This window comes from Malaclemys terrapin, chromosome 5 (genome assembly GCF_027887155.1).
Source record: "Malaclemys terrapin pileata isolate rMalTer1 chromosome 5, rMalTer1.hap1, whole genome shotgun sequence".
Lineage (NCBI taxonomy): Eukaryota > Metazoa > Chordata > Testudines > Emydidae > Malaclemys > Malaclemys terrapin.
This window is the reverse complement of record NC_071509.1, coordinates 846857-863984: the sequence shown is the minus strand read 5'-3', so window position 1 is coordinate 863984 and position 17128 is coordinate 846857. Positions and strand designations below refer to the sequence as shown.

The following is a 17128-nucleotide window of genomic DNA, read 5'->3' as shown; positions in this document are numbered from 1 at the left end:
CAGGCTGAAGCCCTGGCACTGTATTGCTGCTGGACGAGAGCCCGGCTGGAGGGTTAGGGGTGGGCATGTGCTCCCCTCGCCCGGCTGAGCAGGGAGCCCCAGGGCTGAGGGTTATGAAGGGCACACTGCTGTTTTCGCTCTCACGCGTCTACCCTTGTCCAGTGAAGGGAGCTGCGGCAGGAGGTCAGGGGAGCTGAGGCAGGGGCCGGTATTCTGTAAGGAGCCGTGTAATTCTCAGGCCATGAAGAGCGATGTGAAGGGGGCTGGAGCAGGCCAAGGGAAAGCAACAGGCTCAGTGGAGGGTCCTGGGGGTGGATGTATTTACATTACAGGGCAGGCTGAGGGGGCAGGAGTGGTTCCAGGGGTGGGGAGGGGAGCTGGGCCCCAGGCTCCCAGCTCTGAGGAGCGGGTACAGCACCTGGATGAGTGGCCAGCAGGGCATGGGGCTGGCCCTGACCTGGCAGGCCTGGACCCACACCGGTGGGAAAGGCTGCACCCCCAGCACGCTGGGGACGAGGCCCAGGGCCTGCAGAGGTAGCCGGCTGGGCATGCTGCCAGGAAGGGGACACAGCTCAGGGGCAGGCACTGAGCCCCACGGCCCCCTCTGCTGAACACCCCCGGCTCGGAGCAACGGACACAAGGCTGCGAACAAAGAAAAAGCTTTATACAGTCAGGCCATGGGCTGGCTCCCCCTGCTCCCCGGCCCACGTGTGGTGCCTGGCTCCACACCATGGAGTGTGTGGGACCGTAAGGTCTGTGGGGCAGAGAGGCTGTGCCCCATGGCAGAGCAGGCCCCTGGTAACACACCAGCAGGCAGGAGGGGGTCCTGAGAGCAGCCGGTGGCACCTGGGTGAGGCGGCTCAGAGAGAAGGCGGGGGGCAGCCCCCCCTGCACCATGAGCTGGGAGGTCTAGGAGCCCCACCGGAGCACCCCACAGGTACAGCAGCATAGGGGACTGGCGTGGCAGCACGGCCGAGGGGGAAGGACCCCGCGCCCCCTCCTGGGGTTCCCTGTACCCCCCATTGTCACAAGAGGGGAGGCCAGCCAGCCCCCGCTCCCACTCACTGGAGTGCACACACATCCTTGTCCTTGTCCTCCCCCTCCACACCCCCTGCTCCGTCCAGCGCTGGCTCCAGCCGGCCCAGTGGCTCCGCAGCCCCCAGCACCTTCTCCCTCAGCTCCATGAGCAGGTCGCGGCTCTCGCTGGGCGGCAGGTTACTCAGGTAGTACTGGGGTGCCAGCTCTACCAGCCTGCGAGGAGAGAGCAGATCAGTGCCGGGCAGCGCCAGGCCGGGCCCTCGCACCAGGGCCCGGGCAGGCAGGAGGGGGCAGCACCCAGGGACCAGGCTGGAGGGGCACAGAGAAGGCACCAGGCCCTGCCCCGGGCCAGGTGTTACCCTGCCAGCATCTCCAGGGCCTGCCCTGCAGCCAGCCAGCAACGAGGCTAGGGGCTCTCCCCCCTCCCCAGCCATTCCCCCGCTGGGGGTCTCCGCTCCCCTCCCTCCCCCAGCATCCCCCCACCCTTACATCTGGGGCTGGATCTCAGAGACCACGCTGAGACAGTTGTCCTGCGAGATGGTGAACTCGTGGTACAGGACCCAGGGGGGTGGGCGTGGCAGGGGTCTCCGAACCACGTAGCAGCAGTGGGGGGGCAGGTGGGCCACATGCTTGTGCGTCAGCATCAGGTAGTTCCCGGAGCCGTCGATGTCCCGGGCCACCTGCGGGGAGCAGAGGGGTCAGTGGGGACAGACAAAGCGGGGCCTATGGCAGCCTGCGCAGTGCCCCCACCCCCTCTTCTCTCCCCACCCTGCACACACGTAGGGACCTCCCAGGGACCCAGGGCAGCACCCTCCCCTTGCGCCACAAGGCCCCTCGTTCTGGGGGCTCCCCCACCTTGAGGAAGTAGCCAGAGATAAGCGCCCTCTTGAGGTTGAGCACGTTGTCGTCCGTGCCGAAGGCGGGGGGAGAGACGGGCAGCTCGATTCGCTGCATCACCTCCAGTAGCTCGGCCCGCACGACGCCCGCCAGCTGCAGCCCCGCACCGCTCACCCCGTGCTGCCGGCACCAGCTCTCATCCAGCTCGTCTGCGGGAGAGGGGAGTCAGCTGGGGGCCCGGCCCCTCCCTGCATTGGGCACTTGCCCCCGTCCTCTCCCCAGGGCCACACCATCTCCCTTGCCCCCGTCTGCCAAGCCCAGCCCTGCAGGGACGCCCCCACCACTTGCGGCTCGGGACAGCGGAGACCAGACCTATTGAATGCCCGTATCCTCTGGAACTGCAACCTGCCCCCGGAGCAGCTTGTCGCCCTGCCAGGGCGGGGCCCCAGCACAGTGGTGCCAGGGCGTGGGGTACGGCCAGCCGGTGCAAGTGCTGGGTGATGCCAGGACGCGGGCAGCGGCAGATGCTGGGGAGATCCCCCCCCACCCGCACGCAGAGCGGCACTCACGCTGCTGGAAGGCATTGAAGACATTGATGAGGGTGAAGTGGTCCCCATCGGGGTGCAGCAGGGCCTGCCGGCGCACGGCCGCAGCCTCCTCGGAGCGCGCCACCGGGGTCACAAAGCAGGGCGAGGCTGGGGAGAAGCAGGCAGGAAAGAGTTATTCGAGTGCCCGGCTGGGCTCTCCCTGCGGCTGCCCCCACAGTCCCCAGCATGGCTGGGGGTGGCAGAGACCCACCCACCCCCTGGATCCCCAGGAGGCTGTGCGGCCTGCAGCCCGGCTCCCCGCAGCGCTGAGAACCTCTCACCCATAGAAAGGAAGGAGACAGCAGCACGGCCAGGCCCGACTCGGAGCCCTGGTGCTGCTCCCTCTCGCAGGGGACGCGGTGCCCGCGCCTGGCCCCCTACCCGTGAGCATGGCGGCCATAGTGAGCATCTCGTGGACGCAGTCGAACTCGCAGGAGGCGATGAGTGCCTTGGCCAGCTGGGGGTCCAGGGGGAACTCCGACATGATGATCCCCACTTCCGAGAGGTTCCCATCATCATCCAGCGCGGCCAGGTAATCCAGGTCCTCCAGGGCCTGCATCAGCGACTCGGGGGCTGGTTGGGGGGCAGGGAAGGTGCCAATGCCACAGCCCCAATGCCAGAGTCCCCCCAGGGCCCCCCCCATTGTGCCAAACTCCCTTCGCACAGGACTCATCCCCCTCCCCCACGCCAGGCCTGCCAGCTCCCTCCCCTCCCCTCCCGGAGGGGACCATCCTTCTGGGATGGAGGGGTGGCCGGAGGGTGGGGTTCCCCTGGATGCTCTGGCCCTCCCCCTGTGCATGGCTGTCTCTCCTGCTGCCAGATCTCAGCCCCAGCCCGCCAACTGCTCCTGCCCACGGCCGAGCTGGGGGTCCCCAGGCCAAGTTTCCCCTTGCAGTTTCCTGCCCACGTCCAGCCCCTCCCAGCTCAGTGTCTGTGGCGTGGGGCCAGCTGGGAATCTCGTTAACAGGCCATTTAACCCCCGCGATTGTTAATGGGTCACCCAGAGCAGCCCCATGTTTCCCTCCCATCCCCCACCGTCCCGCAGACGCCCCTCACTCCCGACCCGCAGCCCCGGGCTGTACCTGGCCGGTCGAGGAAGTCGCACTGGCCCATGTCAGCGATGTCGAGTCTCTTGAGCAACAGGACCAGCCGGCTCAGGTTGGCCTCGCTCACGTGGGGGGCGGGGGCGGCCGGGAGGAGCTGCTCGTAGAAGGCTTCGGAGTAGAGGCGCAGACAGGTGCCTGCCAGATGAAGGGGAGCTGCCATGGGGGCGGGGCGCGAGCAGGACTGAGGGGGGGGTTGGCATTGGGGAAGAGGCACTGTGGGGGCGGAGTGGCAGCAGACTGGAGCCAAAGCTACAGCCCAGCCGGCCAGCAAGCTAGCCCCCCAGACGCCCAGGCTGGTCCCCCAGCCCGGCACTGCCAGCCCCACGGCTTTGACAGCTCCCAGCGCGTCCCTAACACGGGCTGCCTGTGGCCCGGACGCTCACCTGGGGGGGGGGGGGCTGCCTGCGGCCCGGGCTTGGGCGCTCACCTGGGGGGGGGGCTGCCTGCGGCCCGGGCTTGGGCGCTCACCTGGGGGGGGGGGCTGCCTGCGGCCCGGGCGCTCACCTGGGGGGGGGGGCTGCCTGCGGCCCGGGCGCTCACCTGGGGGGGGGGGGCTGCCTGCGGCCCGGGCGCTCACCTGGGGGGCTGCCTGCGGCCCGGGCTTGGGCACTCACCTGACGGGGGGGGGGCTGCCTGCGGCCCGGGCACTCACCTGGGGGGCTGCCTGCGGCCCGCTGCCTCCGTGACTCCGCCTGGCTCTGGCTGATAGGCCGCAGCACCTGGGACTCTGCGCGGATCCGGGGATTGTAAACCTGCGGGGACAAGGCGCTTTGAGGGGCAGGCCGGCCTGATGCTCCCGGGCCAGCCATGGGCTCTGCTCACCAGCCGGCACTAGACTTGTGTTCCCCATTCCCCACCAGACACAGAAATCAGCCCCCGCCCCCAGCCTGCCGTGGGTCCTCCTGGCTGCTTGGAAGGGTTTGCTCTGCAAAGCTGCAGTACTACATCTCGCCAGCAGAGGTCCACGTCAGGCCAGCCACCCTAGGGAGATTTCTGGGACCGCAACCGGGCCCCCAGGCTGGTCAGAGCAGGAGTAAATGGGACTCTAGGGGGCACTGGCTCCGACCCCAGGGTTACCAACCCCAACATGACGTCAGTCTCTTAAAACAGCCTATTAAAATCTCCCGGGTTGCTTTCAATGGTCACTGGGAGGTCGATGCCGATTCCGGGAGACGCCAGGCCAAACCTGGAGGGTTGGGAACCCTATCCGAGCCAGCCCCAGGGCGGGGCCGGCTGGCTCAAGGGAATGGGACATGGGCCTTTCCTCTCTAGGGAATGCCGGCTCCAATCCAGCCGCGGGGCAGGGTACTGGGATATGGGGCCTTTTCTCTCGAGGTGCAAAGGCTGCAGTTCAGAAGAGACATCCAGACAGATGTCTGTGTGGTGCTGGGGAGGAGCTGGTGGTCGTGGTACATGGGGAAGGGTAGGGGAGAGGTCCTGGAGGCCAAATTTAGGCTGCTAGGTAAGAGACTGACGTCCAGGACCTCCACAGTAGCGTTCTCTGAGATGCTCCCAGTTCCACACACAGGGCCAGCTAGACAGGCAGAACTGCATGGCTAAGACAATAAGGTTCAGGTTCATTAGAAATTGGGGAACCTTTGGGGAAGGAGGGGCCAACACGGGGGGGATGGGCTCCACCTCAACCAAACCGGACCCAGACTTCTGGCATGTCACATTGAAAAGGTCACAGGGGATTTTTGAAACTAACAGCTGGGGAAAGGCGACAGGTGCGGAGGACACGGCTCGGACAGAGGCATCCCGTAGGGGTGAGTTCATTAGCGGGGGATTTTAGATCCGAGTACAGAGGACAGGACAAATCGGTAAAATACAGGTAGGCGCTCGGGAGGACCAGTCAAACGCAAGAGTCCCATTTAGTGAAACACATGAAGGACTGTGACCGAATACGGTGCTTAGACAGAATGGCCAGAGACGTGACTGCTGAGCTGGGGAAGCCGAGTGCCTGGGATTACATGAGGACACGGATGGAACAGGCCTCGCGGAAAGTTGGAGAAATGGGGATAATCAGTGGGGCAGGTAACACCGGGGTACAAATGAGAGGTGGGGGAGGGGCACTCTACGTGACAGAAAGCAAAGAGTCAAATAGAGTACAAATCTTAAATGAATCCAACTGTCCCATAGAATCTCTGTGGCTAGAAATCCCCTGCTTGACCAATAAGAACGCAGCAGGAGGGATGTACTACCGACTGCCTGACCAGGCCATCGTGAAATGCTCGGGGTGAGTAGAGAGGTTACACACAGGTCGAAAACACAAAGGTGGATTTCAACTCTCTCCATATTAACTGGATACATGTCACCTCAGGACGTAGAGAAAGTTTCTAGACGCAAATGACTGTTTCTTGGAGCTGCTAGTCCTGGAACCCTCAAGGGGAGAGAATTCCTGATTTAGTCCTAAGCAGTGCACAGGATCTGGTCCAAGAAGTGAATCTAGCTGAACTGCTCACTAATAGTGACCAAAACAAAATCAATTTAGCATCTGTGTAGGAGGGAAAATACCAGAGAAACTCACCGCAGTGACATTTAATTTCAAAAAAGGGGAACGGCACAAACAGGAGGAGGCTAGTTAAATGGAAATAAAAAGGCACAGTCACAAGAGTGAAACGCCTGCAAGCTGCATGGAAACTATTTTAAACACTATAATAGAGGCTCAAATTAAATGTATAAACAACAAAAATAGTAAGAGGACCAAAAAAATGCCACAGAGTAAGAGGTGGCTAGAGGCAAACGGGCATCCTTTCACAGGTTAAATCCCTGTGGAGAACAGAAAGGAGCATGAACTCGGGCATGTCAAGCGTAAGGCTACGGCTACACTGCGCTGCTGTAAACTCACGAACGTAGCCGCTCTAAGCGGATAGGAGGGAGCTCTCCTGTCAGCGTAGCTATGACAGCCCCGCGAGCAGCGATAGCGACGTTGGCAGGAGAAGCTCACCCACCTCCATGAGCACTGGTGCGGACAGCGCTAGGTAGGGGTGACTTACGTCACTCAGGGAGTGGTTTATTCACACCCTTGAGCAACATAAGTTATGACAGCCTAAAAGTGTCACTAGGCAACCCATACATAAATCAATAAATAAATAGTGAAGAGCAACTAGCGAGAGAGACAAAAAATTAACAGCAAAGATTTTTTTAAGAATGTCAGAAGCAGGAAGGCTGCCAAACCACCAGTGGGGCCACTGAATGATTGAGGTGCTAAAGAAACACTCAAGGAAGATAAGGCCATTGTAGAGAAACTAAATGAATTCTTTTCTTCAGCTTTCATGGATGAGGATGTGAGGAAGATTCCCAAACCTGAGCCATTCTTTTTAGATGACAAATCTGAGGAACTGTCCCAGATTGCGGTATCATTAGAGGAGGTTCTGGAACAAATTGATAAACTAAACAGTAATAAGTCACCAGGGCCAGATGGTATCACCCAAGAGGTTGGGAGAAACTCAAAGATGAAATTGCAGAACTACTAACTGTAGTTTGTAACCTATTGCTTAAATCAGCTTCTGTACCAGATGACTGGAGGATAGCTAACGTGATGCCAATTTTTGAAAAAGGCAGAAGAAGTGATCCTGGCAATTACAGGCCAATAAGCCTAAATTCAGTACCAGGCAAACTGGTTGAAACTATAGTAAAGAACAGAATTATCAGACACACAGATGAACACAGTATGTTGGGGAAGAGTCAACATAGCTTTTGTAAAGGAAAAACAAGGAAGAGTCCTCATGGCACCTTAGAGACTAACAAATTTATTTGGGCATAAACTTTCATGGGCTAGAACCCACTTCATCAGATGCATGGAGTGAAAAATACAGTAGGCGGGTATAAATATACAGCACATGAAAAGATGGGAGTTGCCTTACCAAGTGAGGGGCCAGTGCTAACAAGGCCAATTCAATTAGGGTGGATGTGGCCCATTCCCAACAGTTGACAAGAAGGTGATTATCAGAGGGAAAATTATGTTTTGTAGTGACCCAGCCACTCCCAGTCTTTATTCAGGCCTAATTTGATGGTGTCAAGTTTGCAAATTAATTCCAGTTCTGCAGTTTCTCATTGAAGTCTGTTTTTGAAGTTTCATTGTTGAAGAATTGCCACTTTTAAGTCTGTTACTGAGTGACCAGGGAGATTGAAGTGTTCTCCGACTGGTTTTTGAATGTTACAATTCTTGATGTCTGATTTGTGTCCATTTATTCTTTTGCGGAGGGACTCTCCGGTTTGGCCAATGTACAGGGCAGAGGGGCATTGCTGGCACATGATGGCATGTATAACATTGGTAGATGTGCAGGTGAACAAGCCCCTGATGGCGTGGCTGGTGTGGTTGGGTCCCATGATGGTGTCCCTTGAATAGATACGTGGACAGAATGGGCAAGGGGGTTTGCTGACATTGCTCGTTGTTTTTGCTGATACAGACTAACACAGCTACCCCCTGAAACCTTTTGTAAAGGGAAATTGTTCCTCACCAGTCTACTAAAATTCTTTGAGGGGTCAACCACCATGTGGACAAGGGGGATCCAGTGGATATAGTGTACTTAGACTTTCAAAAAGCCTTTGACCAGGTGACGAAGTGGGGATTTTCCCTTGTTATGGTTTATGTAAGTCTTACTGTTTTGCACGAATGCTGTGTGTGCCTCAGTTTCCCTCTGTATTGCACCAATGTCTAGGTGGTGGGAATAAGGGGGTGTGACTTTTGCGGGGGCTGTTCCAGCTGCCTGCAGGGATGCTATGGCCGCCCCTTCATAACCTGAGACCCAAGAGGGGGATGCGAGCAGGTGACTCTTGGCCCGGGAAGGGAGACAAAGGCTGGAGGAGGAGCAACGGGCAGGGCAGGGGCCAGGCAGCTGGAAGGGAGTGAGTCTCGGCTGGCTTGGGGCGCGCGGGGGGGGGGGGGAGGAGACAGAGCCCTGGCTATGGGCTCCCCTCCCCCCAAGAGGGACTTGGCTGAAAGTCACTGATGTCTGTGCTAAGAAGTTCTGCCCTCCTCTGAGTTCCTGTCGACTAATAAACTTCTGTTTTACGCTGGCTGAGAGTCATGTCTGACTGCAGAGTTGGGGTGCAGGGCCCTCTGGTTGCCCCAGGAGCCCCGCCCGGGCGGACTCGCTGCGGGAAGCGCACGGTGTGGAAGGGGATGCTGAATGCTCTAAGGTCAGACCCAGGAAGGTCGAAGCTGTATAGACTTCTTGCCCTGGAGACAGTCTGCTCACAGAGGGGAGGCTCCCGCAGACTCCTAGCTGGCTTCATATGGAATAGTTCCAGAGCATCGCCCTGGTGACTCCGTGACACACGGTCCCTCACCAAAGGCTCTTAAACAAAGTAAGCTGCCATGGGATAAGAGGGAAGGTCCTCTCATGGATTGGTAAGTGGTTAAAAGATAGGAAACAAAGGGTAGGAATAAATTGTGTTCAGCATATTCACAAATGATCTGGAGAAAGGGGTAAACAGTGAGTTGGCAAAATGTGCAGATGATACAAAACTACTCAAGATAGTTAAGTCCAAAGCAGACTGCGAAGAGCTACAAAAGGATCTCTCAGAACTGGGTGACTGGGCAACAAAATGGCAGATGAAATTGAATGTCGATATATGCAAATTAATGCACACTGGACAACATAATCCCAACTATACATATAAATTAGCTGTTACCACTCAAGAAAGATCTTGGAGTCATGGATACTTCTCTGAAAACATCCACTCCATGTGCAGTGGCAGTCAAAAAAGCGAACAGAATGTTGGGAATCATTAAGGGATAGGTAAGACGACAGAAAATATCATATGGCCTCTATAAATCCATGGTATGCCCACATCTTGAATACTGCGTGCAGATCTGGTTGCCCCATCTCTAAAAAGATATATTGGAATTGGAAAAGGTTAAAAAAAGGGCAACACAAATGATTAGGGGTATGGAACAACTTCCATATGAGGAGAGATTAATAAGACTGGGATTTTTCAGCTTGGAAAAGAGACGACTAAGGGGGGATATGACCGAGGTCTATAAAATCATGATTAGTGTGGAGAAAGTTAATAAGGAAGTGTTATTTACTTCTTCTCTAACACAAGAACTAGGGGTCAGCAAGTTTAACACACACAAAAGGAAGTATTTCTTCATACAGCGCACAGTGAACCTGTGGAACTCCTTGCCAGAGGATGTTGAAGGCCAAAACTGTAACTGTGTTCTAAAAGAATGAGAGAAGTTCATGGAGGATGGATCCATCAATGGCTATTAGGCAAGATGGTCAGCGACAAAACCCTAGGCTCTGGGAATGGGCGACAGGGGCTGGATCACTTGATGATTCCCTGTTCTGTTCATTCCCTCTGAGGCACCTGGCACTGGCCTCTGTCAGTAGGCAGGACACTGGGCTGGATGGACCTTTGGTCTGACCCAGTCTGGCGGTGGTTGTGCGTCTGTCGACAGCTGCTGCACAGGCTGCTCTCCTGTGCAACAGGCAGGGGCCCGGCGCTGCCTCATCCCACCGTTAATACAAGCTCCCAGCCTTTCAGGGCCAAGCGACAGGATACTGACTGAAGGGAAGGAGCGGGGCTTGTGTGTAGGGCCTACGAAATTCTCGGCCATGAAAAACGTGTCATGGGAAGTGAAATCTGGTCTTTTGTGTGCTTTAACCCTATACTATAGGGATTTCACAGGGGAGACCAGCGTTTCTCAAATTGGGGGTCCTGACACAAAAGGGAGTTGCAGGGGGGTCACAAGGTTATTTCAGGGCGGGGGGGGTCATGGTATGGCCAACCCTTCACTTCTGTGCTGCCTTCAGAGCTGGGCGGCTGGAGAGCGGTGGCTGTTGGCCGGGCGCCCAGCTCTGAAGGCACTAAGGCTGCACCCCACCAGTAGCAGCAGAGAGGTAAGAGTGGCAATACCACACCAGGCTACCCTCACTTCTGCACTGGTGCTGGCAGCGGCTCTGCCTTCAGAGCTGGGCTCCCAGCCAACAGCCGCCGCTCTCCAGCTGCCCAGCTCTGTTCAGCAGTGCAGAAGTAAGGGTAGCAAGTACCACACGCCTCACTACAATAACCTCAGAGACTAACAAACTTTCCTTCCCTTGATATTCACCCCTTCTTGTCAACTTTTGAGAATAGGCCACTTCCACCTTAATTGAATTGGCTCGTTAGCACTGACCCCCCCACTTGTAAGGCAACTCCCATCTTTTCATGTGCTATAATATATATTCTGCTTACTGTATTTTTCACTCCATGCGTCTGATGAAGTGGGTTCTAGCCCACGAAAGCTTCTGCCCAAATACATGTGTTAGTCTCGAAGGTGCCACAAGGACTCCTCGTTGTTTTTGCTGATACAGATTAACACGGCTGCCCCCTCTGAAACCTGTTATAATAACCTTGCGACCCTTCCCCCCACCACACACACCTCCTTTATGGATCAGGACCCCTGCTATTACAACACCATGATTTAAATAGCTGAAATCATGAAATTTACCATTTTAAAAATCCTATGACCATGAAATTGACCAAAATGGACCCTGAATTTGGTAGGGCCCTACTTATTTTCACGTGGACGTTGGCGGGAGGGGAAGTGCTGCCCAAGCAGTAGTGCAGAGCTGGCTTTGAGCAGGGCCACGCCTGCCCTGGGCCAGGCTGAGCCAGGCACCCCGCTCCGTACTCACGCTGCGCAGCTCCAGCCCCGTGTCGATGACGTAGCGCACAGTCCCCAGGGAGAAGGATGAATCCGCGAGCCAGTGGGTGACGATCACACGCCGGCCCTGGGGCCTGCTGCATTGCTCTGGCACCTCATAGACCTTCTGGGCTGCCCGCCCCACCCCCGGGTGCAGCGGTAGGGCCAGCAGCGGCCCCAGCCCGGGGTTTAGGGCCACAGCCTCGGTGCGGATGGCCTCGCAGCACTCGCTGATCTCCTGCCGGGAGGGGAGCAGGCGCCGTTAGTGACAGGACACCCCCTTTGCTGCAAGGGGGGTGGGAGCAGCCCCCTGCTCCTCATGACCCCAGGACCACCCCCCAAAGCAAGTCCCAGCACCCCTTTCCCTCTCCCCTTCTCCCGCAAGCACCCCGCCAGAGATTGGTCCCAGCAGCCCCCCAGTCTCCACCTGCTCACTAGCCAGGAAGAGCAGCACATCGCCGGGTTCCTGGTGCCGGTGAATGTCCAACACCGCCTGGCACGCAGCCGAGACGTGGCCCCGAGCTGGAGGATCCCTGTACACCAGCTGACCGGGCGGGCTGGGTCCGGGTACCCGCACCACGGGAGGGTCCCCGCAGAAGGCCCGCAGCCGTTCCTCCAAGGCCGGCACTGTCACCACCACCACCTTGAGCTCGGGGCGCTGGCGCAACACATCCTTCAGCAGCCCGAGCAGCACGTCTGTGGGCACCGTGCGCTCCTGCACCTCGTCCAGCACAACGACCCCGTACTGGCGCAGCAGAGGGTCCGACATCATCTCTCGCAGCAGCATCTCATCCGAGCAGAATCTGTCAGCACCAAGCACCAGGGTCAGAGGCAGCCCGGGGAAGGGGGAGTCCAGAGCTGGGACGGCAGGGGCTGCAGGTTGGGATTGAGGGGCACTGGCAGAGTTGGGAGGGGAGGGAGACTTGGAGGGGATTTGGGAGGGCCCCCTCCCCCTCTCTCAGCAGGGAACCGTGTCCTTGTCCTCTGAGCTGAGAGGTGTCAGGCCCAACCCAAAAGAGCCCTGGGCACAGGTGTCCGCCTTAACCCCTTCACTGACAGAGCCCCCACCTGATGCCCACAGCCTGACCCTTGCAGTGCGGCCTCCTCCTCACCCTTCCAATCCTGGAGCCCTTCCTTAAACAGGATCCCGGCTGGACCCCGCCCTGCCCGAGAGGGGTGTCTCCAGCCCAGACGCAGAGCCCGGCCCTGCTCCCCAGCCGCTAGCAGCCCAGCTCTGGTCTGTCTCGTCCCAGCATGGAGCGCCAGGTTCCTGCATGGGGGAGCCTGGGCCAGAGCTGGCCTCCGCCTCTCCCCAGGAAGGAGGCTGGTGGAGTGGCCTGGCTGCCTGCTGCTTAGCCCTGGATTCCAGCTCCGCCCTCGTGTGCCTTGGCTCTGGGCTGAGCCCTCGACAAGCCCAGCGGGGGCGGATCAGGCACCGCGCGGCTAGCAAGCGAGAGGAAGCCTGGATCGGGGAGGGAGGGGCAGCCCCAGTCCCACAAGCAGGTCTCAGTGCCCTATGGGCGCAGCTCCCAGCCTCACCTGAGCAGGGTCTCCGGGGTGCAGCAGTCCTCGTGGGGGACGCAGTAGCCAACCTCGTGGCCCAGGTTCAGGTCCATCTCGTCAGCCACGCACAGCGAGAGGCTGAGGGCGGCCAGGCCGTGGGGCTGGCTACAGGCCACCAGGCCATGTGTGAACTGCTGGGAGAGGGCGTACTCTGCACACCACTGGGGGATCTGCAAGGAGGAGAGTGGGGCAAGGGGCACAGGTCACCCCATGCGGGTACAACGGCCTGGCCCCCCGGCCCAGAGCCACCCGTGTGACATGCTGTGGGTGCCCACACGGCCTGCCAGGGGCAGAACCAATCCGTCCGGCTGACAGGGCGCCAGATCCCAGCAGAGCTGCCTGACCCAGACACTGAGGCGGGCACAGGCACCATAAACAATCCCTGGCACCCCACATGCTCCTGGGCACAGAGGTTGGCAGCAGGCGGCTGGCACCTAGCTATGCCATCCATGTGGAGTTCAGTCGAGCCCCAGGGCTCCCTTCCTGACAGCTCAGCAGGGGCTAGTCCCCTCCACCCTGCCACCCCCATGGCAGCTGTGGGCCCCTCAGCCAAGGACAAAGTCTTCTGAGATTCAGGGGCAGCTGATTGCGAACCTGGAGGGGCCCCTGCTCCCTGCAGCAGCCCATGGACTCCCGGGGCAGAGCAGAGGGCAGAAATCTAGGGTACAGATGAGAGGGCAGCCCAGTGGAGCTTGAGTGACAGTCGCTGCGGTGCAGCGGGGCTGCCCTGCTCCACGGGGGGCACTGCCGGCTGCTCAGAGCTGAGAGCGCAGTCACGGGGCCGATACCAATCACAGAGATAAGGGAAGTGCCCGGGCCCCTCCAAACGCCTCTCATGCGCCTCTTCGGCCCGACCCGCCTGCAGGCACAGCTCTGCTCCTGGGGGCTGCAGCTGGCCCCAGGCAGAGACCTGCTCCCTTACAGAGCCACCCCCTGCCCATCCTCCACGCCAGCCAGGCTCCAGCTTCCGCTGCTGGAAAGCCTGGGCATCCCCTGGGCACACACCAGGAGAGGTAGCCTCCGTCTCCGGGCCCATGGCCTGGCTGGGGCCTACAGCGGAGCAGAGCTCCACAGACGCACGCTGCTTGAAAACGAACCCTCCCCCAGGTCAAAGTCCTGACTGTCGTGTCTCTAGTCCCTGCCAAGGCTGCCGGGGTGGAAGAGACGCACACAAGGGGCAGAGGGCCAAGGAGCCCAGCTGTCTGCAGGCTCTGCAGCTTGGAGGGTTGGCACCGAGCCTGCTGGTTGTCAGGTACTGGCAGCCTGGGACTCCGCAGACGAGCCAGCCCCCGTCTCTGTCTGTCCTGCTGCGTGAGAGCGCTGTCTGGGGCAGGGCTGTGTCTTTAATGCCAGGATAGCAGCCAGAGAAGTGGGTCCCAACTGGGCTGCTTGGTGCACCAGCATCGCAGAACAAGTCAGGGTGTCTGGGGCCCTCTTCCGGGCTCACCCCCCCCCCTCGGGAGTCCCTGGCCACCCGCCAGCGGCTCACTCCATAGGGCACGACTTGCCCTGCAGCTCACAGCGCAGACCCAGCTGATTCCCAGCCCGCGCCGTGCACAACTGAAAGCCAACTCCCAGGGCGTCCGACGGAGAGCCTGGCCTCCCGCCACCCTGACCTCCCCACGTGCTGCCCCGAGGGGGCTTCGCAAACAGACAGGAGCCGCAGTCGGGCGTACAATGGACCCTGCCTCAGAGGTTAAATAAGGAGTCACTGGCCCCCCTCCCACGGCACCTGTAGCCATCGCACCCTAGACTACGGGACGGAGGCACTGCGAGCAGCAGCTGCTGCCAAGCCCTTTCGCTCTGTGATCCTGTCCTCACAAGAACCGCCGGACACCAGGGGCCGCGTACTCAAAGGAGCCCAGGACGTGTCTCACCGGCAAGCCAGCAGCACAGCGCCCCCAACGGAGCTCCCCACTCCCTGCAGCACCGCGCTGCCTGTGAGGGGCAGCCCCCCACCCTCTCCTTGCAGCACCGGCTGCCTCCCAAGCCCTGGTATGTGTTCTTTCCGGCAGGGCACTCCTGCCCTGACTACGCCCTCCCCATGCCCCCCTCGCACCTGGGTGCTCTTGCCGGTCCCGGGCCCCCCGGACACCAGGACGATGCCGCTGCTGCTCTCCAGGTGCTCCATGAAGCTGTACTTGGTGGCCCAAACAGGCAGGTCTCGCCGCCGCTGCAACAGCTCATAGTAGCGGGAGGAAAACGGCAGCCCATCGTATGGGTTCACCTCCAGGTCCCCCTCACAGTCCAGGGCCAAGCCTTCGCCATCCCCCTCCTCCTCCTCCTCCTCTTCATCCAGCAGGGAGCCAAAGCCATTCGCCCGCAGCGGGGAGATGAGGCCATCGCTGGCCTCCATGGCGGTGAGGCTGCCGGGCAGACGGAGCCGGGGACCTGCAAGGGAAAAGGGCAGGGTCGAAGCAGCCACTGGGCCCTAGGGGAGAAACTAGTTAGAATGGGAAGACACCCCATCCCCACTGCTCCGGGACCAGTGGCCCTGCTCCACTCCCACCAGTCTGGACTGAAAAACTGTCAGGGATGGAGAATCCACCTCGGTCCTCGGGTACAGTTCCTGTGGTTAATTCCTATCACCTTTAACAGCGTGCCCCTAACTGCCAGTCTGAATTCCTCTTACTTCAACTTCCGGCCACTGCCCCGTGTTTGACCTTCCTCTGCTGGACTGAGCAGCCCATCACTAAATGTCTGTTCCCCAGGCAGGTACCAAGTCACCCCTGAACCGCTTCTGTGTTACGCTGAACAGATCGAGCCCCTCGACTCTCTCTCTACAAGGCAGGTTTTCTATTCCCGGCTCTTCTCTGACCCGCTCAGCCTGGGCGGTGGGCACCAGACCAGGGCACCGGATCCCAGCAGTGCCCGATACAGAGGGAAAGTCACCTCTGCTGCTACGCCCGTTTGCGTGTCCTAGGGTCACATTCATTCTTTTGGTCAAAGCTCAAGCGGTTCCCCGAGTGAGTCATGGCTTCCCCGGCCAGCCCCCCCCGTCGCACTGACACCGGGCGTTTGCTTGCACCCCGTTTCCCAGGAGAGCCAAGTGACTCTGAATCATCCCAGGGAACAACCTGCAAATCAGCGATCCCCCAGCTGGTCTGTGCCCAGCCCCCCAGCAGGCTCTGGGGCCGGGACTCCCAGCGCCCCAAGGAGCAGGGTTCGTGGCCGGGAGCCCGGGCACCGCCCAGGTCTCCAGGAAGAGCAGCCGGGAGCGCCGGGGGTGGGTGTGTCACACACCGCCCTGCTCACCTGGGCGTGCGCAGCCTGGAGACCGGCCAAGGCAGCCGGGGCCCGGACACTTTCCACGCCCCCCGGGACAGGACACAGCCCCAGCCCCGGCCCCACCCCATGGCAGGGACCCGCGGGGGGGTAACGGGACCCAGGCCGCGGCCAAGCGCGGGGAGGGGCTGCAGGAGACACCGCCCCGCGCGCGCTGACCCGCAGCCCCGGCCCCGCGGAACCCAGGCGTCCGGGGAACCGGTCCGACGGGATGCGGCATCCGCCCCGCCCCCGGGAGCCGTGAACGCCACCCCGCCGTGCCCGGCCCCGCCACGCAGCAGCTGCGCCCCGGGGGCGGCGGGGGAGCCCGGGAAGGAGGCGGCAGCTGGTTGTGGCGCCCCCGACCCGGCCCCGCCCCCCAGCGGCCCCCGGCCCAGCCGCGCACCCCGAGACCTGCCGCCGCCCCCCTCACCTGCACCCGGCTCTAGGCCCCGCCCCGGAGGGTGTCACGGGACGCCAAGCACGAGTCACGTGCCACGCCATGGCAGCCAATCAGATGGGGCCCGAGTGGCTTCCGCCCCGCCCCCGGCTCCGCTGTCAGCCGGGCCCCGCCCCGCCCAGCGCCCCCCCCGTGCCCAGCCCCGCCCAGCCCAGCGCCCCCCCCCGTGCCCAACCAGCCCTGCCCAGCCCCGCCCAGCGCCCCCCCCAGCCCCCCTCCCCGCCCAGCGCCCCCCCCGTGCCCAGCCCCGCCCAGCCCCCCCCCCAGCCCCCCTCCCCGCCCAGCCCCCCACCCCCCGCCCAGCGCCCCCCCCGTGCCCAGCCCCGCCCAGCCCAGCGCCCCCCCCAGCCCCCCACCCCCCGCCCAGCGCCCCCCCCGTGCCCAGCCCCGCCCAGCCCAGCGCCCCCCCCAGCCCCCCACCCCCCGCCCAGCGCCCCCCCCGTGCCCAGCCCCGCCCAGCGCCCCCCCCAGCCCCCCTCCCCGCCCAGCGCCCCCCCCGTGCCCAGCCCCGCCCAGCCCCGCCCAGCGCCCCCCCCAGCCCCCCTCCCCGCCCAGCGCCCCCCCCGTGCCCAGCCCCGCCCAGCCCAGCGCCCCCCCCCGTGCCCAACCAGCCCTGCCCAGCCCCGCCCACCCCCCG

General features: G+C 61.2%; 1 protein-coding gene across 5 annotated transcripts; it reads right to left on the bottom strand.

The window, feature by feature from the left end:
- Positions 1 to 643: 643 nt before the first annotated feature.
- On the bottom strand, positions 644 to 16553 carry DQX1 (DEAQ-box RNA dependent ATPase 1). 5 transcript variants are annotated; one of them, XM_054030570.1, is made up of 12 exons: positions 16465 to 16553; positions 14827 to 15158; positions 12744 to 12937; positions 11632 to 12007; positions 11197 to 11442; positions 4221 to 4320; positions 3545 to 3703; positions 2844 to 3035; positions 2445 to 2570; positions 1894 to 2084; positions 1528 to 1718; positions 644 to 1251 (listed from the first exon to the last, which is right to left on the bottom strand). In XM_054030570.1, the coding sequence occupies exons 2-12, from the start codon at positions 15121 to 15123 to the stop codon at positions 1062 to 1064; spliced, it is 2262 nt and encodes a 753-aa protein (XP_053886545.1). In that variant the 5' UTR covers positions 15124 to 15158; positions 16465 to 16553; the 3' UTR covers positions 644 to 1061. The 5 variants fall into 5 exon arrangements, with proteins under 5 accessions (XP_053886545.1, XP_053886543.1, XP_053886546.1 ...); XM_054030568.1 differs by lacking the exon at positions 16465 to 16553 and adding an exon at positions 16212 to 16360; XM_054030571.1 differs by lacking the exon at positions 16465 to 16553 and adding an exon at positions 16023 to 16163.
- Positions 16554 to 17128: the final 575 nt, after the last annotated feature.